Here is a 25177-nt window from a genome sequence, read left to right as displayed (position 1 = left end):
CTTCCTGAGGCAGTTGGGTGTGGGGCCCTGATGACACTGCCTCCTCCCACACTGGCCTTCCGCTCCCCCTTCCTGGAGTTCCCCACCGGCAGGGTATAAGTGGGAAAGGAGATCTTGGGATGATGACATCTTCATCCGAGAAACCTCCCCCCAGAAAATGACTGCTTCCTGTACTGTAACCGTTTTCTTCTCTGTCCCACAGAACAGCCCTCAACTTTCTGGCTTCCTTCCCTGTTGGTCCTCAAGTGTTTGGGTCCCGGCCCCTCCTCCCTCAGAGCCAGGAGTTCAGGCCCCAGGCCCCTCCTCCCTCAGACCCAGGGGTCCAGTCCCCCAGCCCCTGCTCCCTCAGACCCAGAAGTTCCAGCTACCTCTTTTTTAGAAACTGAGTAAAAATTCATGTAATATTGAAAGCATTCAATTTAAACAAGTAATTTTAAAGTATACAGTTCAGGGGCATTCAGCATTCCCGTAATGTTGTGCAACCCACACCTCTATCTTGTTCCAGAACTTCTTCATCACCCCAGAAAGAAAGCCCTGCTGTGAAACAGGCACTCCCATTCCCTCCCCCCGCAAGCCCCTGGCCACAACCCAGCTGCTTTCTGTTTCTCTGGATTTGCCTATTCTGGACATCCCATTTTAAAAAGGAATCATACAATACATGGACTTTTGTGTCTGGCTTCTTTCACTGAGCATCGCGTTTTTGAGGTTCATCCACGTTGTAGCCTATGTCAGTGCTTCACACCTTTTCGTGGCTAAATAATACTCCATCGATGCCACCCATTTTGGAACCCACATCTTTCTTCCTCTGCACTGCAGAATTCCCAAGGCCCTGGCAACTTGGACTTTTAGCTATCTGCTTCCTTGAGAGTAAAGAAGAGAAAGCAGAGAGGCATACATATAGACACTATGAGTGTTCATTGAGGCCAGAGGCCCAGGGATCAAACAAGAATGAAATCTTGGGGTGGCGAGATTATAACTTCATGGTAGAGCACCTGCTCAGCATACACGAGGTCCTGGGTTCAATCCCCAGCACCTCCATTAAAATAAACACATCAGTAAGGAAACCTAATTGCCTCTCCCCACCCTGCAAAGAAAAAGAAACACACACACACACACAGAATGAGGCCTCTGCACTTGGTAGGTTCCCAGGTTGGAGCGCAGACACAGGGATCCCTAGTTACAATATGAGATGTTATAATGAAGGTAGCCAGGGCCGTGGGGCCCCTGGAAGAGGAAGTGGCTAACTGGAGATGGTGGTGGTCAGTGTGTGTGTGTGGTTGTGGGGGATGTTTAGGAAAATCTCATGAGCCACACTTAGAAAGAGGTGCAGGAAGGCTTTCTCAGCAGAGTCCAGTCCAGGCAGTTCCCGAAACCTGGCCTCTGAGGGTGGAGTGATTTTGTTTCGTCGACTGAAATAAAAGCACATGACCTGAGAGCTGTGAGTTTCAGTTTTATCTGGGTACTTACTGAGAACCATAGCCCAGGAGACAGCCTCCTGGAGGAACTGCTCCAAAGAGATGGAGCGTCAGGGGAGAGACAGCACATGTGTGATTTTGGAGAAGAGGTACGTGCAATCAAGCCCACATCTCCGCAGAAGGCTGCTGCTGCTCACGAGGCACGAGATAGCTCAGTTAATTATTTTAGTGCCTTTCTAAGTAGGAGATGATAACAAGAATTTGGGTTCATAAAATTTTTTCCTGAAAATCTCTATCTGAAGGCCTGTTCTGCCAGTTTCCGCAGAGCACAGAGCACCTCATTTCTGATCCCTTAAAGGATTAAAGGTCAGTGACTGTAGTGGCTAATGACTCACAGTCCTCCTAGAGCCAGGTGGAGAGCGACATTCCTTTGTTGACAATCTCCTGGGTGGCCCATGAAGAGAGAGTCAGGACTCAGAGCTCTCGGTTGCAATAAAGGGCTTGGATGTTACCCTCAGGGTACTGGAGAGCCATGGAAGGTGAGTGAGAGTGAGGGTGCCTGACGCTGGTGGTGTGTAGACCCAGAAGAGATATGATCTTAACTGTTAAGCCATCTTTTGTGTCAGGCACTGCCCTATGTGCTCCACGTGGGTTCACTCACTAGTTCTCGTGACCAGGTACCTTAATCCTTATGTAAGTAGAATTCCTGGTTTCTTGACACATTTCTGCATGCCTCATGCTCACACATACACATACATTCACACACATAGCCCAGCATCTGCAAACACATCCAAGAGCTATCCCAGAAGATCCAGAACTTTCAAGGCTTGAATTCCAATCCCACCTCTACCACTGAGAAGACCTGGGTGCTCGTCGAGGACGCTATGGCTGCTACAGCAAAGCACTGCAAACTTAGTGGCTTAAGACAACACCAGTGTATCATCTGACAGCTCGGCAGGTCAGAAGCCTGAAATGGGTCTCACTGAAATAAAATCAAGGTGTGGGCGGGGCTGTGTCCCTTCCAGAGGCTTCTGTATCCCTTGGCTCCTGGCCCATTCCTCCGTCTGCAGAGGATCTCATTCCAGTGTGGGCTTCTGTCATCACACCCCCTCCTCTGGCTCCCAGAGTGACCCCTTTTCACTTACAAGAATCCTGTGATTACGTTGGGCTCACTCAGATAACCCAGGAGCGACTCCCCATCACACTGCAAGGTCCCTCTCGCCGAGTAAGGTACTGTCGTCACAAGTCCTGGAGATGAGCATGGGGGAGGGGGGCGTTATTCTGTTCCCGCAGTGTCCCTAGTGGGCACCTCAGTTTCCTCAGTCTGTAAGTTGGGTCACATCATACCACGCTGGAGTCTGGCTGCCTGCGTTTGTGTCTCCGCCTCTGCCTCTGCCTGGCGGGGTGATCTGTGGCATCATCTCCCTGACCCTTGGTGTCCTCCGCTGCACAATGGAGATCCGCAGAGGGCCGCCGTGTGGAATCGAGGAGCCAAACCAGCGCCCAGGTAAGGTGTTCAGAAGAATATCTGACACCTACGTGTTTCTAAGAGGTAGCTGTTTTTCCCGTTGTCTCCACCTGGGGGTTTGTGGTTAAGAATCAAGCGAAGGGGGAAGGTATAGCATGCCCGAGGTCCTGGGTTCAAACCCCAGTACCTCTGTTAAAATAAATGAAAACCTTTAAATTACTCCCCCCACAAAAAAAGAATCAAGTGAAAACAGAAAGTGTGGTCCGCCTTTGATGGGTGACTGACACTGACATGTGGTTCTATCAGTCTGGCACTACTTCCTTGGTGGGAGAAGGGGAGGGTATGGGGGAGGGGTAGGTAGGGCTCAGTGGTGGAGCGCATGCTCAGTATGCCCCAGGTCCTGGGTTCCATCCGCAGTACATCTGTTTAAAAAAAAACAAAACACTGGAGACACAGCTGTGGACGAACAGGCAAAAACTGCCCAGGTGGCATGAAGCTCTAGCAAGTTGTCATCCCTCTCCCAGCCCGCCCACGCCCCTTTCCCCAAATACCTCTTCCCCGTCCCCTCCTCTGATCTTCAGGGGCCGCATCTCAGCCAGGAGCTCAGCATCTTCCTCCTGAATCCTTCCTTCATGCAGTAAACGTTTCCCTGGGTCCCTGGGTTCCTAGGCATGCTCTGACCCAACCCCTGCCCTGGAGGGGCTCCCTGTGTGCAGGTGATGTGTGCCCTAGTGGACATCACGCAGGGCCCTGAAGGAGCTTGGGGAGGGAGGGCTGGATGCTACCTGCTGCTCACTCTGCCAGAAGCAGTGTGCCCCCCACCTTGTCCCAGCCCTGCCTGTGCCTATCTGATTCCTACCCCTCTTTCAAAAGGAAATAAACTCTAATTTGAAAAGAGACATGCACCCTAATGTTCATAGCAGCACTATTTACAATAGCCAAGGCATGGAAACAGCCTAAACGTCCAGGGACAGATGACTGGATAAAGAAGAGGTGGGGTATATGTATATATATATATACATCCACACAATGGAACACTACCTGCCATAAAAAAGATGGAAATACTGCCATTTGCAGCCCCATGGATGGACCTGGAGATCGTCATACTAAGTGAAGTGAGCCAGAAAGAGAAAGAAAAATACTGTATGATATCACTTATATGAGGAATCTAAAAAAACACAAGTGAACTTATTTACAAAACAGAGAGAGTCAGACATAAAAAACAAACTGGGCGGAAAGAGGAGGGGGGAGGGATAAATGGGGAATTTGGGATTTGTAGATACACACTACTGTATATAAAATCAGTAAACAACAAGGTCCTACTGTGTAGCACAGGGAACTATAGTCAATACCTTGTAGTGGCCTATAATGGAAAAGAATATATATATATATATATATATGCAACTAAATCACTATGCTGTTGTGCTGATACTAACAGGTATTATATTATTAACACAACATTGTAAATCGACTATATTTGAATTTAAAAAACAATTCGCACCTACAAAAAAACAAAGGAAGTAAAGATGCTAACCCTCGGGTGACCCTGGGCAGGAATTCCCCCCTCCCCTCCCCTGCTCTTGGCCTTGGTACCAGCCTCCCTGCACTGACACGAAGACTAGGCTTACTGGTGTTCCTATGGCGACTGTGTGATATCTTCAGGACATCCCTGAGAGACCAGGGGAAGTGGGTTCCAGCCTGGTGGACTACTTCCAGTTTGGGAGTCAGTCTCCTCCCTCTGGCCACTCCCAGGCCAGCGGCTTGGAATCTTCTGGATCCTTCTAGAAACTGGGGCTGCTTGCATGGCTCAGCTGAGGGGAAGAGGCTGGTCCTCCTCTGAGTGAGAAGCTACTGCACTTCCCCATTTAGGAAACAGCTTATGTTATGCTGGTGGGAGCTGGTTTCCCCAGAGAGGGCATACCTGCAGGGGAAGTAGCCATCTAGGGATCTGTGTTTTCTCATCTGTAAAAGCAAGGACCATGGAGGTGCCTCCCTCCTGTGGTTCAAGGGTGAGTCCACGCAAGGACTGCAAGCAGTGCCTGGCCCTTAGCGAATGCTGTGCAAAGTTAGGTATTCACATTGTGGAGCTCCTCCAGGTCACATTCAGGGCTTCTGCAGAGCCTCCTGCAGCCCTGAGAAGTCGTGCTGCTCCGCAGAGTAGATAGCCGGAGCTCAGAGGAAGCGGCTTGCTTGTCACTGGGTCCTCCAGGAAGCAAAGGCTGACTTGGTGTTTGCCATGCAAGTGATTTATTGGGGGTGACATGGCGGGGGCGGGAGGGCAGGAGGAGGTGGGAAAGTTGATCTGCCAGCTGTGAAAGGAGAGGGGAAGGGAAGGAAGATGTGTGTAGCACACACAACTGTATTTGTGATTAGTGATGGTTTTGTTTCTTTTCTTTAAAAAGAATTTTTTTGTTTTCAGTGTTATTTTTTGTTAGTTTGCATGCTTATTTTTATTTTTTTAATTAATAGACTTTATTTTTTTAAAGCAGTTTCAGGCTCACAGCAGAATTGAGCAGGAAATACAGAGAGTTTGCACATAGCCCTCCCCACCCACACATATGTGCTCCTCTAACCTCAACCCCCCTCATCAGCGTGGCATATTTGGCGTAACTGATGAACCAACACATGCTTACTTTTTTTAACAGTTTTTTAATAGATTTTAATATAATTTAATTTATCTTTTGAAGCACTGGGGGAAATTAGGCTTATATATTTATTTACTTATTTTTTTAATGGAAGTACTGGGGTTTGAACCCAGGACCTCGCCCATGCTAAGCACGTACTCTACCACTGAGCTGTACCCTCCCCCCTCCTTTCTAGTCTTACACCTTCTGTTTCTTATTGTTGCCTTATTCTGAAGAACTGGCTATGTCTTCAGAACAGTCCTGAACAGTGGTAGGGGGGCATCCCTATCTTGTTTCCGACTTAAAGGGAAAAGCTTTCAAAGCTCACCATTAGGAGGGCTGGGGGTCTAGCTCAGTGGCAGAGTGCATATATGAGGTCCTGGTTCGATCCCCAGTATCTCCATTAACAGCAAAAAACCCCCACTATATGTCACCATTAAGTATGAATTTACTCTAGATTCCTTTCATTGTGGTTAAAATATACATGAAGTAAAATTTACCCTTAGAACCATTTTTAAGTGTACAATTCAGTCATACGAAGCACATTCACTCTGTTGTGCAACCATCACTACCACCCATCTCCAAAACTTTATCATCCTAAACAGAAACTTTATCAAGTTAAAACACATCATTAAATAACTCTATAGCCCCCTCCCCCTGCCCTCAGCAACCAGCATCCTACTTTCTGTCTCTATGAATTTGACTACTCTAGACACCTCATATATCTGAAATAATGCAGTCTTTATCTTTTTGTGTCTGGTTTATTTCACTTAGGAGAATGTTTTCAAGATTCATCCATGTTATAGCAATTGTCAGAATTTCCTTTCCACATTTTGTTTAGTTATGTATCATTGATGGAGATTTGGGTCAGTTCTGCCTTTGGCACTGAACATTCGTGCACACCTTTTTGTGCAGATGTGTGTTTTCATTTCCCTAGGGTGTATACCTAGGAGTGGAATTGCTGGGTCCTATGGTAACATTTTAAAGAACTAGCAGACCATTTTCCACAGCGCCTGCATCATTTTACATCCCCGCCAGCAATGTACGAAGTTCCAATTTCTCTTATACTTTTTTTTTTTAATGGAGATACTGGGGATTGAATCCAGAACCTTGTAAATGCTAAGCGCATGCTCTACCACTGAGCTATGCACCCATGAGGGTTCCAATTTCTCAACATCTTCAACAGGGGTTGTTGTTATATGTCTTTCTGATTATAGCCATCCTAGTGGGTGTGAAGTGGTATCATGATGTTGTTTTGATTTGCATTTCCATAATGACTAATGATGTTGAGCGACTTTTCATGTATTTATTGGCCATTTGTGTATCTTCTCTGGAGAAATGTCAATTCAGACCCTTTTTCCTTCTGGGGTCCTTTTTAGCTGAGTTGTTTGTCTTCTTTATTATTGAGTTGTAAGTATTCTTTATATAGTCTGGATTACAAATTTTTCATCAGCTTTATGATTTGCAAAGATTTTCTCTCATTCCAGGGGTAACAGCCCTCTTTTGAGGGTTTCTCTCCTTTAAGGTCAGACTTTTTTAGTTGCTGTTATTCATTTAATCATTTGGTATATCTTTATCAAATGCCATTAATGTGCCAGGCACTGTCCTTGACGTTAGAGACTCAGCTGTGACAAAAACAAGGGTCCCTGCCCTCTGAGAGCTTATGTTCTAGCTGGGGAGAAGGACGATGAACAAATAAACAAGAGAAGTATGATGTCAAGCAAGTGTTGTTCAGTGCCAGCCTCTCAGGCATGTGACCCGTGTGGTTGCCAAGGGCACATTGGCTTAATGCTCTGCTGTCGCCATCTTGAAATTATTAACAATTTTTGCACAAGGGGCTCTTGCATTGTTCATTTTGCTCTGGGACCCACAAATTATCATATCACTTGTCCTGGGGCTGTGATGCTATAGAGAAGAGTGAGGAGATGCCTGGGGTGGGTGGGCTTTTCTAGCCAGGGTTGCCGGGAAGGTCTCCCTGAAGAAGCAACATTGCAGCAAAGACCTGGAGCAGGTGAGACAGGGAGCCCTGCAAGTGTGAGTGGGCAGAGCTGCTTTCCTGGCAGAGAGAGAGAGCAGCAGGGAAAGACCTGGAGATGTTTGGGACTTTCGACTTCCAGCAAGAAAGCTGATGGGACTGTAGCAGTGAACAATGGGGAGAAAGTTAGTGATGGGATCAGAGGAAGAAAGGGGGCCATTGTAAGGATGTCAGATTTTAATTTAGGTGTGTATCCACTGCCTATAGCTTAAGACAACAATAAGCATTTATCAGGAATTCAGGAGCAGCTTAGCTGGGTGGTTCCTCTTGAGGGTGGCTTGGGGCATGATCCTCTGAAGGCTTGGCAGAGGCAGGAGGACCATTTCTGGGGTGGCTCATTCACATGACGGTCAAGCTGTTGGCAGGAAGCTTCAGTTCCTCTCTGGCTGTTGGCACGAGGCCTCAGTTCCTCACCCATGCCTCGGGGATTTCTCCATACGGTGGCTCCAATGACCTCGTGACATGGCACTGAGCCCCTCCTGAGGAGTGAGTGATCCTAGAGAGAACAGCGTCTTTGATAACCTAGCTGTGGACATGCCATCAGTTTTGCAATGTCCTGTTGGTTACACAGTTCAGACCTACTCAGTTGGGAAGAGGCTACACAAGGGCATGACTCCCAAAGGTGGAGGTGGACAGTGAAGGTCATCTTGGGGGTTGGCTACCAAGGTGTGAATCCACTGCAGGATTTTGAGCATGACGATGATGATGATGATGATATAGATAGATGGAGATACGTTTGTATGCGTGCATGCGCATAAATACATACATCTGCATACAGATACAGGACTATGTGTACAAATTACCATATAGCATGTAATTCTCACATTTTATTCTATTATTATATGCGTTTGGTAATTACACAAGTAATACATGAAAGAAGAGTCAACTCCCCATCAACTATTTTTTCCAGCTTTATTGAGCTGTGATTGACAAACAAAAATTGTATATATGTTTAAGGCGTACAACATGATTTTTTGAAGTATGCTTTAGAAAGATTCTATCTTTTATTTTAAAAATTTGGGGGGTGGAGGTAATTAAGTTTATTTATTGATTTATTTATTTAATGGAAGTGCTGGGGATTGAACCCAGGACTTCCTGCATGCTAAGCCTGTGCTCTACTCCTGAGCTTACCCTCCCCCAACATGATGTTTTGATGGTATGTATTCACCCTGAAATGATCACAGTGATCAAGCTGATTAACACATCCATCACTTCACATAGTTACTGCCTTTTTGTGTGTCCTGAGACACTTATGATCTACTCTCTTAGCAAATTTCAAATATACAATATATTATTATTAATTATAGTCACTAGATCCCAGATGTATTCATTTTATAACTGGAAGTTTGTGCACTTTGACCAACCTCCCCTCCCCCTACTCGTCCCCCTCAAGACCCTGGTAACCAGCATCCCATTCTTTGTTTCTGTGAATTCAACTGATTTTTGGATTCCACATATAAGTGAAGTCATGCAGTATTTGTCTTTCTGTGTCTGCCTTATCTCACTTAGCATAATGTTCCCCAGGTTCATCCATATTGCCACAAACCACAGAATTTCGTCCCTCCTCGTAGCTGAATAATATTGGGTTGTATGTATACACCATATTTTCCTTGTCCGTTCACCTGTCCATGGACACTTAAGTTTTCATGTCTTGGTTATTGTGAATCATGCTGCAATAAACTTGGGAGCGCAGATATCTTTCTGTAATAGTGATTTCATTTCCTTTGAATATATATCCAGAAGTGGGACTGCTGGATCATATGGTAGTTCTGTTTCTAACTTTTGGAGGAAACTCCACATTGTTTTCTGTCGTGGCTCCACCAATTTACATTCCCACCAACAGTGCACAAGAGTTCCCTTTTTTCCATACTGTCTCCCTAGTCATTATATACATATACATATCCCTTCCCCTGGAAATATGATCATCTTAAATTTGCTGTTTTACAGCAAGCCTTTCCCCTTAAGTCATGCACCACCTTGAAAGTTACCAAGCCTACATCTCCCTCCAGTTAAGTGATGTCTGGTCTCAGGAACCAACCTACAAAGGTGTCTTCTAAGGCATGCTTCTCAAACGTTCTGGAACATCCAAATCACTAGTCTGGGTGATTCTGATTTAGGGGGTCTGGGCTGTGGTCTAAGATTCAGCTTTTGGAGCATTCCGATTTCCGATTTCAGGTAGCAACATCCTAAAATGACTGATTAGTTTTTTAATTAATTTATTTTGGGGGGAAGGTAATTAGGTTTATTTATTTATTTATATTTGGAGAAGGTACTGGCGATTGAACCTAGGACGCTGTTCATGCTAAGCATGCGCTCTGCCACTTGAGCTACCCTCCACCCCCTAAAAGTGATTAATTATTAAATACTCGACCTTGCTTGCTAGAGGCTGAACCTTCGAAGCTATATTTTCACTGCATTCCTGAGGTGATTATTTTCTCTCTCTCTTTTTTTTTGGGGGGGTGATTATTTATTTATTTATTTTTTTGTGGTAAAATACACATAACACCAAATTTGCCATTTTAATCATTTTAAAGTGTACAACTCAACGGCATTATGTACCTGCTTGATGTTTTGCAAGCATCCTCAACCACTCTGTTGTTCCAGAACGTCTTCATCCAAAAAGGAAACCCCATACTCATTATCAGTCACTCCCCATCCTCCCCTCCCCCAGCCTGTGGCAATCATGAATATGTTTTCTGTCTCTCTGGATTTACCTATTCTGGGTATTTCATAGAAATGAAGTCAGTCTGTATGTGACTTTTTGTGTCTGGCTCCTTTTACCTAGCACGATGTTTTTAAGGTTCATCCGTATTATAGCACATGTCAGGGCGTCATTCCTTTCTGACATGCCAGCTGTGGGTGAAGAACCAGCTGGATCCTATCCGGTGTAGCCCAGGGGTTGAGAGTACAAGCTCTGTATTCTGCTGGCCAGTTACATCCCCTCTGTAAGCCTCGCTGTGCTCATCTGCAAAACGAGGATAATAACAGCCCCTTCCTCACAGGGCTATTTGCAAAGTGACTGGTGTGTCTTGAGAGCTCAGTAACTGTGAGGTGGTGTTGTGATTCCAGCTTGTGGATATGCTGTAATCGATCCAGTCAGTCTCCTAGTGTTGAAGATGAGGGCTTTTCCTACTTTTCTGCTTTTTCAACAGTGCTGAGACAAACATCTTTAAATACAAATATTTTTAACGTTTGTTCAGTTATTTCTTTAGGAAAAAACCCTGAAAGTGGAATTGGTGGGTCAAAATTTTATTTTTATTATAAAATATTTCTGACACATAGAGAAAGAAGAGATAGTGAATACAATGAACTCATGGTTTCCACCTCTGGTTTTAAAAAAAAAAAATTACAAATGACAATGTCCTTAGTAGCTTTCCTGATTGCATTCCTTCCGCCCCGCCCCCAGGGGTCGCCACTGGGGCTCTCCCTCCCTCTGCTATATCTCACGCACGTTTGTGTACGATTACAATGTGTGTCCACATGCAACCTCTGTTTTTATGTGTTTTAAAGGTTCGTGCATTCCACTACGTAGACTTCTGCAACTAGGAACATGCTTTGGGGTTGCCCACGTTGATATATGGAGTGCTGGTTCAGCCACTCACTGATGTATGGTGTGAATATGGCACGATCCATTTATTCATGTCTTGCCTGATGGACATTTAAGCCCTTTCCAGTTTTTCACCGTTGCAAACACCACTTGAGGCAAGCATTCTTGTGCTTATCTTTTTCTTCACATTTTGGAGAGTTTCTCTAGGGGGTACACCCACCGGTAGAAGAGCTGACTCTTTTTTAAGAGTCAGACATACTGATAGGACTTTTCCAGAGGGTTGAGATTTTTACAGGGTCCTTTCTGCTTACTGGCTCCCTGTCTCTAGGTGACGCTTTCCTTCCTCCGGAGCTGTAGCCACCGTTATGGAGGAGGGGTGCCTGGGTTGGGGGTGTCTCCGACCTGGGGGTAGTCTCAGTTGCGGAAGGAATAGTATGAACAGAGGGTGGGAGTCTGGAAGCAAGATAAAGGACACTTAGGAGGATACTAAGGAGGACTCCTCAAAGAGGGACCAGTGTGGTCCTTGTTTTATAGATGCGCATCTGAGGCCCAGAGAGGGCAAGCCACTTCTCCAATGTCACAGAGCGACGGTTTGCAGAAACTGTCAGCTTCAGACGTTCACTCCTTCAGCACAAATTAACGAAGAACCTACTCCGTGCCACGTATTGTTCCGAGGCACAAGATACATAGCAGTCAACAAAACAAAGACCACCTGCTCCAAGCGCGGAGCTTATTATTCTGGGGTTAATTATGATGAATTGCTAATTATATTTGCCTCTAGGATTGGAGCGGGGTCGGAGGTGGGTGGTGATCCCACCAACTTGGGGCCAAGGTGCCCCCATGGGAGCACCCCACGAGTCAAGGCTTTCTCCAAGCCCCTACCTCCCAATCTCCCTCTTTCTGATAGAGGGAGTGTTATTGTGGGTACTCCCGAAATTAAATGGGGTATTTGGGGAAAGAGGAGGTGGTCTAGGAGGAAGGGAGAGAGAATGAAGAGCCCTTTGTACCGAGCAGGGTTGTCAATTAAGTTTTGTTGCCTTGGCAACCGCAGGCCTCACCGGGCCGCGAGGGGCGGCAGGGGAGAGGTGCGCGCGCATTCACCCACTCCCGCCCTCCCCTGCTTTCTCGCTCGGGTGGCAGAAGGTTTCTCCAGAGAATAGAGAAGTCGCGACTCTACGGTGACAGTCGGAAACCCTAGCCAATGGAAGGAGAAATCGTTCAAAGACCAGCCAATCACATACAGGCTCTGGAGCCGGCGGAACCCGCCCTCTTTCCACTTGGACCTGACTAACCCGACCCAAACCCGAGTTTCGCCTGGAGCGACGGCGCTTTCGGCCAATGAGGGCGTTGACTTCGGGTCGTGGGCGGGGATACGTCTCCATGACAGCGGCAGAAGGACAGCTGCGGCAGCCACTGGCCGCACTTGGCGGCGCTCGCCGGAGCGCGGGTGTGGCGGGGTTTTGTAGGGGCACTGGCGGGGGGGGCAGGCAGGGAGGCGTAGAGCAGAGCTTGGCCAATGGGAGTGGCGTGAGCTTCATAGCAACTGAGGAGTGGCGGCGACCTTGACCAATGGGATGCCGCAGTCGCCGTGTCTGGGCGGGCCTGGCGGGGCAGACAGGAGGCGCGACGACCGTGTCTGACGAGAGCTGGAGGAGGCAGTGGGAGGTGGTGGCAGCGGCGGCGCGGGCGCCTGAGGAGGAGGAGGAGAAGCGGGTGAGGGGCGGCGCGGGGCTTGACCTCTGAGCCCCCTCTCGGCCCCCGCCCCGCGCCGCCTTGACTCCCGGTCGTCCCCAGCCCTGACTGTCCCCCGCCCCGCCCGGCCCCTCCTCGTGTCCAGGCGCCCACGTCTCCTGGCCCTTCAGCGAACCTCAGGCTGCACTCGGCGCACAGCCTGTGCTTCCAGACCCAGGCCCCTCTCCGCACTCCCGTCCTCCCCTGGCCCCTCTCTCGTGTTCCGGGCCCTTCCCTGGACCCTCAGCTCGCCCTCTGACTCTCCACTCCCCTCCCTGGACCTCAGGCTCTTCCCCTGCACTCTCACTGCCGACCCAGGTTCCTGGGACCCTTCAGGCCTTCCCAGACCCCTGTCTGCTTCCCTCAGTTTCCCCCTGGACCTCAGGCCTTTCCCGTGGATCGTCACTGCCTACTCAGCTCCCTCGCTGGAGCCCAGGCTCTCTCCTCTCGGCTCTTCTAAGCTCCTTCCTGGATTCCCATGACTTCCTCTGTCCCTCTTTTCTTCTCCAAGCCCCGTTCTGGACCCTAGGCCCCCTCTGCCTTCTTATTCTTAGGACTTTCCCTGGACCTCGAGGTTCTCTTCTGCTTTCGCTGGACCCCTAGTCTCCCTGCTGGCTTTCCTGGGGTCCTCCCTGGATCCCCGAGCCTTCCCGCAGACCCCTCTGTCTCCCCTGCAGGCACCGCCGGCCCTTCCACCTGCCCCAGCTCCCTCCCTGTGGTGTCTATTTTTTTGTTTTTTTACCTACATGCCCCTCTGCAGCTTCCGTCTGTCCCAGCGCCCTCCCGCAGCGCCCCTCTTTATTTATCCCCAGCCTTCCTACCTTCTCGAACCCCTTTCCCAGCCCCTCCAGCTCTTGATCTTTTCAGCTCTCCTCTCCTTGCTGTCCCCATCGACTCTCCCTGAAGCACCTTGCTGTGGGTGCCCAGAAGGCCCTCTGCAGTCGGGGTTAGGAGGCTTGTTTTGTTTCTTTAGCTAGTCCTCTTCTTTCTCCTCTTTTTCGTGGGCCTCTTCTGCCTCTCCCTACCGTTCCTTCTCTCTCCCCTCCCCCGCTTTGTCCTCTGTGCTCCTCCCTCCCCCGCAATCCTTGGAGAGGGAGCAGGTGCTGGGATCCTTTCTCTGCTCTCCCTCCCCTCACCCCTCCTCCAGGCTGCCTGGGGTTTCACCCAGAGCCTTCTGAGGACTCCCAAGGGCTGCTGGGGAGGGGGGTGGAGGCCAAGGCCAGGAGATAGTGGGGGTGGGCAGAAGAACAGGCAGTTCCGGCAGGGCAGGACCCCTTGGCTTTTTCCTTGGTGAGGGCCAGAGGTGGAGCTGGGTGCCCCCTGACTTCCACCTCCTGAAGGAGTAAGCCTTTAGGGTTATCTCAGACTGCCAGTTAATCAGCCTTCCCTGGGTGCGTGTGCGCGTGTGCCTTTGTGTGGTCTGTGATGTGTGTGAGGGTCTTAGGGAATCTGTTTATGCACAACGGGTCAGTGAGTGTGTGTGTGTGTGTGTGCACATGGAGGGGTCATATGTGGTTGGAGGATCTGGGTCTGCACTCAAGAGCTTGAAGAGATGCAGATGCTAAGGATGGTGGCTGGCCTTTCTCTGGGGGCTTCGCTGTTGTGGGAAGCACCTGTTGCATTTCATCTTCAGTGAGAGCCCTGTGAAGTCAGTATTGCTCTTCTCCCTGCTTTATAGATGAGGAGACCCAAGGTCTTGCTAAAGTCCCATACAGCTTATAAGTGGCACCGAGCAAGCACACGCCCAGGGCACCGGCGCCTCTGCCCTGCACTCTCCACTCTACACCACAGGCAGCATGGTGCATGGGGCACCATGGGGCCCGACAGAGTGACAGCCAGAGAACTGTGTGAGAACGACGACCTTGCCACCAGCCTCGTCCTGGACCCCTACCTCGGCTTCCGCACCCATAAGATGAATGTCAGGTGAGGCGACCTGGAGGAGGGCGGACGGGGACTCATGGAAGGCTCGGGACCCCTTCCCTCCCACGCCACCCCTCAGCCCCATCCTCCTCTCAGCTCTGAGCAGGGGTGAGGGTGGGGCCCGGGAAGGCCCGGAGGGAATAGGCCAAGGCCCTGGGACCCAGGCGTGCCCTCTCCCCCAGCCCCGTGCCCCCCCTGCGGCGACAGCACCACCTGCGCTCAGCTCTGGAGGCCTTCCTGAGGCAGCGGGACCTGGAGGCTGCGTACCGGGCCCTGACGCTGGGAGGCTGGATGGCCCACTACTTCCAGAGCCGGGGCCCGCGGCAGGAGGCTGCCCTCAAGACCCACGTGAGGGAGCCCTTCCCTTTCCTCCCCGCGGCCCGCGTGTTCTCCATGTCACCTCACCTATCCTGGGTCCTCCACCATTGGGGGCAGACCCTCAGCGCAGCCCCTTGGGACTCCCTGACTTCCTAGCCATTGGGACCATCTGAGGCAAGGCTCAGAGAATCCTAGGAAGGGAGAGTTGGGGGGCCCTCTGCGATGGAGTCCAGCCTCTTCATTTGACAGATGAGGAAACTGAGGCCCCAAGAGGGGAAGTGAGTTCCCTGAGACCACACAGAGAGTCAGTGGCAGAGCAGAACTAGAACCCAGGAGAGAGAGGGCGGAGAATGACCCTACCCCGCCTCCTCACCCCGCCCACCCCCTCACCTCCCCCAGATCTATCGCTACCTCCGCGCCTTCCTGCCTGAAAGCGGCTTCACCATCTTGCCCTGTACCCGTTATTCCATGGAGACAAATGGAGCCAAGATTGTGTCTACCCGAGCTTGGTAAGAGGGCAGAACTCGCAGCCCAGGGCCCCAGGCCTGATGGGAGGCATTCCTCCCTGGGGGCTGCTGGGAGAGGGAACCCCTGTGCCTTCTGGAGGAGGCCAGGCGCTGAGGGGACAGGAGAGAAACCTCTGGCGACTTGGAGGCCATGAAGATGTCTGTGTTCCTGGGCTAGGAAGAGGTGGTTTCCAATGAGAGGAAGGCGGCCCAGCTTGGCCCCCAAGACCCTCCTTGCCCACTACAGCCCTGCTGGGAGATGGCATCCCATTGTGAGCCAGGGTCCCTGGGGCTGCTGGGAAAGGACTGGCTTGTGCCCAGGACTGTGCTGTCCTTTCTTCATCCCCATTTGAGCCCCTGCCAAACAGCAAGATGGACCCTGCCCATGGCTCAGTCTAGCAGGAAGGCAGTGGGTAGTGGAATAGACATGGAAGGCTGCTTAGTGCTTCCTGAGCCTGCCCAGGGATTCTGGGTGTTCTTGGGATCCAGGCCTAGGCTGAGACCCAAAGGACGAACTGAAGGATCTAGGGAAGAGCACGGGGCGCCTGCAGGGGGCTTCTGGGCAGAAGCACTGGACTGAGGGAGGCCCGAGGCAGTGGGGAGGCCAGGTGGGGAGGATGCGGGATCTGGCACCTGCTGAACATGGGAGGGTGCCACACCTGCCCTAGTGGAGCAGGGAAGCCCACTCAGGCCGGTGTAGATGCAATGGTGCGTGAGTTTGAAACATTTGGAAGGTGGAACGCGGTGGCCGGCACTGCCCCATTGATTCTGCCCGCAGGAGGCCTAGGATGAGAGGCCACTGTTGTCCCCAGCGCTGGTGGTCCGGGAGGTGCCGGTGGTCAGGGAGGAACAGCTCACAGACCCGCGGCCTGGCCTCTTGGCAGGAAGAAGAATGAAAAGCTGGAGCTGCTGGTGGGCTGCATCGCGGAGCTGCGGGAGGCCGACGAGGGGCTGCTGAGGGCCGGGGAGAACGACTTCAGCATCATGTACTCGACTCGAAAGCGCAGCGCTCAGCTGTGGCTTGGCCCTGCTGCCTTCATCAACCACGGTGGGGGTGGGGAGGGGGATGAAGGCAGGGCCAACGTCGTGGTGGGGCAGGGCCTGGGAGGGGCGAGAGTGGGGCAGGGAGGAGGTGTGGCCCCCCTGCTCTCTGGCTCCGCTGACCTGACTCTCTGCTCTCCACTCCCTCTGCCCCTCAACTGGCTCCAGACTGCAAACCCAACTGCAAGGTGAGACCTGGGACCCTCGCAGAGGAATGGGCACATGGGAGGGGCTTTCTGGCCCGAGAATAGCCAGAAACAGGCTCTCCCCACCTGATAAGTGGGTTTCCCACCCCTGGATGCCCCTCTCTGGGCTGGGCAGAGCTGGTGTTTGCGCCTGTGGTCGTCAGGGAGGGAGGAAGGGGCTGCCGGCAGAGTCGCACTAGAACCCAGGTTGCCACCTGCTGGCAGCATTTTTCCCTCTCTGAACCTGAGCTCCGGCTGGGCCAGTTTGAGGGAGCAGTGTGGGGCGATGGGGAGACAGAAAGTGCCCCTGCGCCTGGAGCTGCTAGCCTCCCAGGGAGAGGCCCGCTGCAGCTGTGAGAGCAGGAGGCAGAAGGGAGGGCCCTGGGGCAGGAGCCTGCCAGTTGGTGTCCCCTGGGGTGAGGGCAGAGAGCCCTGCCCTGGAGGATGAGGACCCTTCCTGATAAGAGGCTCTGGGAGGCCGAGGAGGCAAGGTCAGGGAGAAGCCACTGCTGGTTCTATGTATGGAGCACAGGAGAGGGGAATAGAAGGAAGGTGGCCCTGGTAAGGCCTTACATGCACACCCTGCCAGGCGTGGGCCTCACCGGGCTGCCTGCTGGAGCCCTGAGATGTGACAAAGGTTTGAGTCCTGGCTCTGCTGCCCCAGGCCCTTGTCTCTCTTCCCAGGTGGGAAACAGTGAGAACTTGCCTCCTGGGGCAGTTGTGAGGGCTAGGTGTGTGTCAGTGTCCTGTGACTCTACAGTCCATTACGTGGGTTTCAGGCTGCGGACACTGGGTAGGACAGAGAGCCAGGGGGGCTCCATGAGCCGGTTGCTAGGCACCTCGTGGTGTGGAACCAGGAGGCTGCACAGAAGATGCCAGAGCCGGGCGTCGAAGGGAGAGTAGGATTCTTCTAGGTGTTGAGGGCAAATGGGGGCACGTTATGGCATCCTGGACAGGATGCAGGCCGGACTGGAGGGCTTGGGGGCCGGAAGGCAGGGTAGCTGCTGCTTCATGTGCTGAGTGAGCTGGAGTCTGCCCCCTGGAGGCTCCCACTGGGTGAGGGAACCTGCTGTCCTAGAGGCTGTGTGCGGAGGGGAGGGACTGGAGGCAGGGCACTGGGTGGAGCAGCATGAGAGACGATGAGGGGCTGGCTCCAGCTAGGGTCTCAGGGACAGAGGACGAGGACTTGAGACACCATGCACTCAGGAGGTGCTGGCCAATTGTGCTGGCATCAAGCTGGCGGGCGGCCAAGGTGTGTGTCAGGCTAGAGTGGACAGACAGACAGACGGATGGGATTCCCGCCTCTCCCAGACTGGGAACTTGGAGGCAGGAGCAGGCAAGCCAGAGGGGCCCGTGGGGCAATAATTCTGAATGTGACACAGGCCTCAGGAAGGGGAAGTGGCAGAGCCAGGCAGAGCTTGGACCTCGGCCACTGAGGTGCAGGCTGGCAGGGTGCACGGAGGGGTAGGGTGTGTCACAGGAGCCCAAGGAAGAGTGCTGGAGGGAGCGGAGGGAGCGGTCCCTGTGCACTGCCAGGGCCCAGTTACATCATCATCCTGCAGGGAGGGTGGGGGCCAGCAAGATGGGTGGAGGGTCAGGGAGGGCGTGCAGAGGACAGGCCCTGGACAGGGTGCTGCCTGGGGCTCTCGGCCACTGCCTGTCCCAGGAGCAGACTCTTGGGGCCAGGGTGTCAGGCCAGGCAGGGTGAAGCTGGGCTGCCCCCAGGGCAGGGCGCTGAGCCTCCTGGCCCCCAGTTTGTACCTGCAGATGGGAACGCGGCCTGCGTGAAGGTGCTCCGGGACATTGAGCCAGGGGACGAGGTGACCTGCTTCTATGGCGAAGGCTTCTTCGGTGAAAAGAATGAGCACTGTGAATGCTACACCTGCGAGAGGTGGGGACGGCCTGCAGGAAGGGACACGGTCAGGATCTTGGGGACCGGGGATGCATCCTCAGGGCCCGTGCCTCCCACCCCCTCACCTTCCTCCTGCCCCCAGGAGAGGCGAGGGGGCCTTCCGACTGCGGCCCAGAGAGCCCCTGCCACCTCGGCCGCTGGACAAGTACGAGCTCCGGGAGACCAAGCGGCGGCTGCAGCGTGGCCTGGGTGGCCCCCGGGCCTGTGCCCACCCACCCCCGCTGCGCCGGGACCTTTTCTGCGGTGAGCACGGGCCGGGCGCCCTGGCCTGTTGGCCTGTCTCCACCCCCAGCCCCTTCTCTGCCCTCTTCCTATCCTGCCTCCTCCTCACCTCCCTCCCTCCCTCCCTCCCTCCGTCCCCCTGACCGGGCCTCACTCCTGAGCATCTCTCTTCATCCATCCCCCTCTGAGGAGCACTGGGTGGCCACTGGCCTGAGCAGAAGCTGTCCCCCTTTGCAGGGGCCCTGCTCACACGGCTGCCCCTTTCTCTCCCCTCTCCCCCTCCCCCGGGCCTCCACAGCTGCCTGCCAGCCCCTGCGCCCCCTGCCCTGTGGCGCCCGCCCCGATGCCTCGCCCCTCTGGCTCCAGTGGCTTCCTCAGCCCCAGCTCCGGGTGCGTCCCAGGAGGCGCCGACGCCCCCAGCCCCGGCGGGCCCCAGCACCCCCTGTTCTCCGTGCTGCCCGCATCTCCCTGCACCGGTGGGGAGGCTGCGGCCCCCACTGCTGCCTGCGGGCGGAGGCCCTGGTGGCCCTGGGTCCAGCCCCTCGCGACCGGTGGGCCCCCCAGCAGGACTGGCACTGGGCCCGGCGCTATGGGCTGCCTTACGTGGTTCGTGTGGACCTGAGCCGTGTGGCCCCAGCCCCTCCTGCTGCTGCCATCCCAGCCCCTGCCACTGGGACCCCAGGCCCCTTCCCCATCCCCAAGCAGGCCCTTGCCTTCGCCCCCTTCTCCCCACCCAAACGCCTGCGGCTGGTGGTCAGTCATGGCTCCATTGACCTGGATGTCAACAGTGATGGGCCATGATGGGCTAGACAGGGAGGCCCAGCCGGGAGGGGAGGGCATCCCTCCTGGTCCCTTCCACTCCGAGTTCTTGAGAACTCATCTCCAAAAGGAGCTCTTGGACCTTTGGAAGGGAGCTGACCCTCGATCCTAGCGCAGCTCTGACCCAGGGGAGGGTTGGTTTGGACACCCCCAAGGATCTGACCCCTGACCCTTTGTGACTGCTGACCCCTGAGCCGCCCCCACCGCAGCAGGGAGCCCTGGCCGTTGTGCTCCCGCCCCAGCTCCAGCCCCAGGGCTGAAGGAGCCGTTCCCTTCCTTCCCCACCCACCTTCTTCTGCCCAGGGAGCAAAGCCATAAGGGGTGGGGGCCACCCTATGGCTTCTCCACAGAAGCCCAGGCCTTGGGAGGAAGGAGGTGGAACTGACTCGAGGGTGGCGCTTCTAGACGCTGCCCTACAGAGGGGCGTTGGTGTGTCCTCAGCTCTGTGACTGTCTGAGGTGGGGGCGAGTTGAGGGCTGGCCGGAGCACGCCCTCACCACCCTCGTGGGTCTCAGGGAGGCTGGGTGTGACCTCATCTTTCTCATGGTGCTATCCCTGGTGCTACTGGGGTGTGGGGGCTCCCTCCCCTCCCCCACACCGGAATGGGATATGTTGGGGGGTTGGAAGCACTTGAACTTTTTATTTTATTTTATTAAAACCTTGTTATAAGCATCACCCCTGGAAGCCTTTCATTTTGATTTACGTTTTGAGGAGTTGTCCATTGTGAGGGTGAGACTCTCCACCTCACTGGGGAGACCAGATTCGGGGGAGGCAGCCCAGGCTTTGGGCCCTGAAAGCTTTGGGAGGGTGAGAGGGCAGTGGACTCTGAGGATGACAGAGACAAGAATCGTACTACGGCACAGGTTATGCTCATGAAGAATGCTTTCATACCTGTCTGCTCACGTGGGAGGGGAGTCTTCCCATTTTTCTGATGAGATAACTGAGGTCCAGCAATTAGAGTGACTTGTCCCGGGTCTTGTGAGGTTGGACCGCCCTTGTCTGAAGTCAGACGTTCCCTCCAGACCTCATGCGTGTCATCGTGGTGGGCCTGGCTCTGTGAGACCAGGAAGTGAGTCTTCTCACGTTTCTTCAGATCCAATTCAGTGCCTTGACTCTGCCATCATCTCTTGATTCTCACCTCAACCCCTGTGTTACTCAGGGAATACTAACAGCTAACAATTAGTGAGTGCTTCCTAGTACCAGACACCCTGCAAAGCATCTTGTGGATATTTATTTCTTGTTCATTGAGGCCTCACATCCATTTCACAGGGACGAGGCACAAATGTCTGAGAGTCAGGTGTGTGCTGCAGGCCCCAGTTTGTCTCCTCCGTGTTGGCCAGCCTTGGAAGAGTTTACTCAGAAGCTCGGCCACGTGCAGGAGGGACCTGGGCCCTGCGGAGAGGGGGTGAACAGGCACGGAGAGGCTGCAGGAAGACCTGGGTGGGCCGAGGGGATGCCCCAGGAAGGGGCACTTCCACAGTGGTCCCAGGGCCTGGGAATGGGGACAGTTCAAAGCAGGTAACGTTTTTTAACTTTAAAATTAATTTCGTTTACACGTAGCCTGTTGAGAAATGAGAAAATGTGCAAAGCCTACTGAATCCTGTTAGTTTTCTCCCTCAGGTTAAAAATAAGAAGGGAGAGGGCCTCCCAGTCAGCAAGTCAGCAAGCGGCGACGAGGAGAGTGGGGAGAGCTGGCTGGCAGCAGCTGCTGAAGAACTTGTTCCTCTGAGCAAGCAAGAACCCACGGCTTCTAGACAAAGATGGTCACGGCTCTGCAAGGATCCTTAGCCCGGATGGACGCTGGAGGTCCCAAGAACCTCCTGGAACCCTGTTTCAAATGTAGCCACTGCATATTCCCGTGCACGTTCTGAGGGCGGAGGGTCTAGAGCCTTCAGCCAGCTCTCAAAAGGGTCTGGAACCCAGAACACGAAGATTAGGAACCAGTGACCGGGGTCTCTCCCTCAGCACTGCCGCCATCTTGAGGTGCTGATCCTGTGTTGTAGGACGAGGAGCCAGCTCTCTGGCCTCCAGCCACGAGAGGCCAGTAGCACCCCCTCAGTGGTGACAAAAGTGTCGGTGTTCATTGCCAGATGTACCCCTGGGGGCCAGAGCCAGCACCCGGTGAGAACCCCTGGGCTAGAGTGACAGGAAGGCGGGCTGGGAAGACCTCCAGGACAGCACCTACAGCCGACACTCCTTGCACGGCCTGTGTACCCTGGCCCCAACCTTGACGGCAGCGCCACCAGGACCACGCCGCCTCCGCAGACGGTCAGGGAGGGCAGGTATGTCTGCCCCGAGGTCCCACAGCCGGTGCGTGGACGGAGCCCACCTTGCTGCCGGGTTTATTCTCAGACCACAGGGTAGGTGGGGCCCCAACTGCAATAGGAAGGTGAGAGGGGTTTGTGTTGGGTCCAGTGAGCTGGCAGGCCCTGCGATGTCCCAGTGGAGCTGGGGCCTGGCAGGCCCATGGGTGGATTGTATTCAAGAGTCAGAGGGTCAAGGCTCAGGCTGAGAACCCCATCATACACATGGGGGCCAGAGCAAGGAAACAGGGAAGCTGGCCAGGAGGTGAGGGAAGGAGGGAGCTGAAAGAAGATAATTACGGCCAGAGTCTCGGGAAGCACCCCCGCACTTTGCAGTGCCTTCCCCGAAGCTTTCTAAGTCCCCATCCTTTGGTGGCAGGAACAGCAGGGGAGCCAGGCAGGATGCTCCAATCCTGGACCCCATGTCTTCCCTTGTGGCCACTCTCTGATCCTTTTGCCCTGTGCACGGGGTCGACCAGATGCCTCCAGGAGCTCCAGGGCCTGTGAATGTGGTTGGTCTTTCTGTGGTTGCTGTCCAGCGTGATGTTAGGCACTGGAATCAGGCCGGCGTGTTTCCAGTCATTTATATAGACTGAGACCCCACACACCCTGAGAACAGCTGGGCTACATGCACGTTGTCCTAGCTTGTGACTCAGCATCATCCTCCCCACAGCCCTGTGAAATGTAGGTATTGTTATCGCTGTATTTTGGACGTGAAGACCACAGTGCAGAGGGCTTCGGATGTTTGTTCAGGGCCACATGGCTGGTGAGCTTCAGGGCCAGGACTTGAAACTATTCTCAGAGTTCATCTGGGCTGTGAGATCTTTGGGACAGGGGAGAGGCAGACGTCAGAGAGGAGGCTGGGACTGTGCCCACTGGAGACCAAGAGCTTGGTTCAGCAGTGGCTTATGTGGGATGGTATGTGGGCGGAAGGGAGAGCCGGAGCAGTGCCTCCAGGGTTCGTGGTGTGAAGGGCGGAGGGTGGCCAAGTGGTTTTGTGAGTCTGGGAAGCACCTGGGAACACCTGAGCCTGTCAGTAGACTGGCAGGAATTAGCTGAAGTGGGAAGGGAAAAGAGTGAGTTTGCTGATGATGGGGCGGGGTGGGGAAGCGGGGGAGGGGGAGGAGAGCATGGATGCAGGTTGAGGGGAGGCATGGGGAAGAGGCTGAGAGGCCTCAGTTTCCTCTGACCTGGGAGGCTGCTTCGGGACAGTGAGGCTGACACTGAGGTTTCAGGATGTGGGTGGGCAAAGCTAGCCCAGGAGCGGTGGAGGAGGTGTCCAGAGCCAGAGTTTGGGGCCTGAGAGTGTTGGTCCAGCTGACTAGAGGTGAGGTGGGTCTGGCCCTGCCCTCGACTCAGGCATCCATAGGGCAGTGATGGCAAAAGGGAGGCCATGAGTGTAAGAATGTCCCAGAAGTGGTCAAGGGGTGGAGGCAGCGAGCCTGGCCCTAGAGAGAAAGAAGGGGGAAGGCTCGGAGGGGCTGCTGGCCCACAGGGTGGGAGCCCACTGCAGGCACTCTGGAGAGGTCAGGAGGCTGGCTGTGGCTGCACAGGTGTCAGGTCCTGTGCTCAGATGCTACCTGGGTGACCTCACCAAGTGCTCAGACAGCCACCATCCCCCTTCTGTGACTCAGAGCTGCCTTGCTGCGTGTCATCTCTGCTTTCCTCCTTTCCTGCAGCAGCACCACCTCTGTGCAGGCCAGAGGTCTGCAGGTTGAGGGAGGTTGCCCAAACGACGGGCCCCCTCCTGTGGCTTCCAGCCCCACCTGTCTGGCTGAGTCCACACCCTGTGCCCTCATTTGCCCCTCTGCTTCTCAGGTTGTGGTCTGAGAGAGGGAGCCGGGGCCAAGGTCAAGGGTGGAGCCATCTCAGGAGATGTCACATCTGGGATGTGCCCTGGGTGGGCTGGTGAGGACAGCATGGAGGGGAGCAAGGGGAGTGAATGGATCCAGTTCTCCCCTGAGCTCACCCAGCCCCTCCCCTCATCCCACCTCTCCTGATACTGGGACTCTGGACCATCTCTGTTGACTGCCAGGGAGACTGAGGTGACGCAGGTCAGCAGGCTTGTCCAGGGCCGCCCATAAGTCATCAAATGATTAGTAATAGCCACCTTTGAACCCTGGGATTGAATGGGGCCTTATGAGATCACTTTAGGCAGAGTCTGGGGGTCCAGGCTGCCCCAGGAGGCTGACAGCTTCAGACAGAAACTGTCAATCCAATCCTCCCCATGCCCAGGACACACACCCATCTAGGGAAGGACCAAGCTAGAACCCCAGGGCTCCAGGCTCTGCCAAGGGTCACTGCTCAGCCTGGCGTGGGGCCGGGGTAGGGGGTGGTGTGGAGGTGGCTGGAAAGGTGACATTTTGAGGGGTGTCTGGAATCAGAATGAAAGTATTGTCATCCCCAAGCTTAACTGAGCACAGACCCATTGCCCCAGTGGGTCAGGGGCAAAAAACAACAGACTGGAGCGCTGGTGTCCTGAGCTCACAGTCAGGAAGGGGCTGGTGGGAGAAACTGAAGTGACGTTTGTCTGATCAGAGGAGGAGGCTGCTCCTGGCTGTGGACAGGGTGCTCAGCAGACCTAGGGGACAAGTGCAGAGCACTCTGCTGAAAGGGGCTCACGTGATGGAGATGGGGATGTACTGGAAGGGAAATGGAGTTAGAAAGGGATGCGGGAGTGAGGGAATGGTGGAGAGCCAGAAAGGGTCGGGAGTAGGAGAGGGTGGGCTAGGGGCAGCGCTGGGTGGTATATAAAAGACTCCTTGGGACTCGAGATGGGATGGACTGGGGGAGGAGGGCCACAGGAATCCCAGGAGCGGGCTGGGGTTGTGGTCCAGGAGGAAGAGGGTCCTGCGTGAGGAGGTGGAGGGAGGACTTAGGTGACAGGTAGGTGTGGGAATTGAGAGGCAGGGACAGCAGGGAACTATGCTGGTGGACAAGTGCTGGGACTCAGAGAGACAAAGGGGACTGGGGGAGTTGGGGAGGGGTGGGAGGGGCTCGGCTTGCTCCTACCCTAAAGATCTGACTGTCCTCCCTCCATCCCTGCCCTGATGCAGCACAGTCCTCCCTCACCCCGCCCACGATCAGAAGCAGTGGTGTTGGCTGCAGGGCCGACACAGGGAGGACGTCCC

At 54.0% G+C, this 25177-nt stretch overlaps 1 protein-coding gene across 1 annotated transcript; it reads left to right on the top strand.

Moving 5' to 3' along the window:
* The first annotated feature begins 12470 nt into the window (after window positions 1-12470).
* On the top strand, window positions 12471-20418 carry KMT5C (lysine methyltransferase 5C). Its single transcript, XM_072966526.1, has 9 exons — window positions 12471-12802; window positions 14499-14743; window positions 14923-15088; window positions 15458-15567; window positions 16449-16612; window positions 16774-16793; window positions 18545-18681; window positions 18785-18945; window positions 19223-20418. The coding sequence occupies exons 1-9, from the start codon at window positions 12659-12661 to the stop codon at window positions 19723-19725; spliced, it is 1650 nt and encodes a 549-aa protein (XP_072822627.1). The 5' UTR covers window positions 12471-12658; the 3' UTR covers window positions 19726-20418.
* Window positions 20419-25177: the final 4759 nt, after the last annotated feature.

The sequence above is a fragment of the Vicugna pacos genome, chromosome 9 (genome assembly GCF_048564905.1).
Source record: "Vicugna pacos chromosome 9, VicPac4, whole genome shotgun sequence".
Lineage (NCBI taxonomy): Eukaryota > Metazoa > Chordata > Mammalia > Artiodactyla > Camelidae > Vicugna > Vicugna pacos.
Note: the sequence above shows the minus strand (reverse complement) of the source record. Positions and strands in the feature narration are given on the sequence as shown.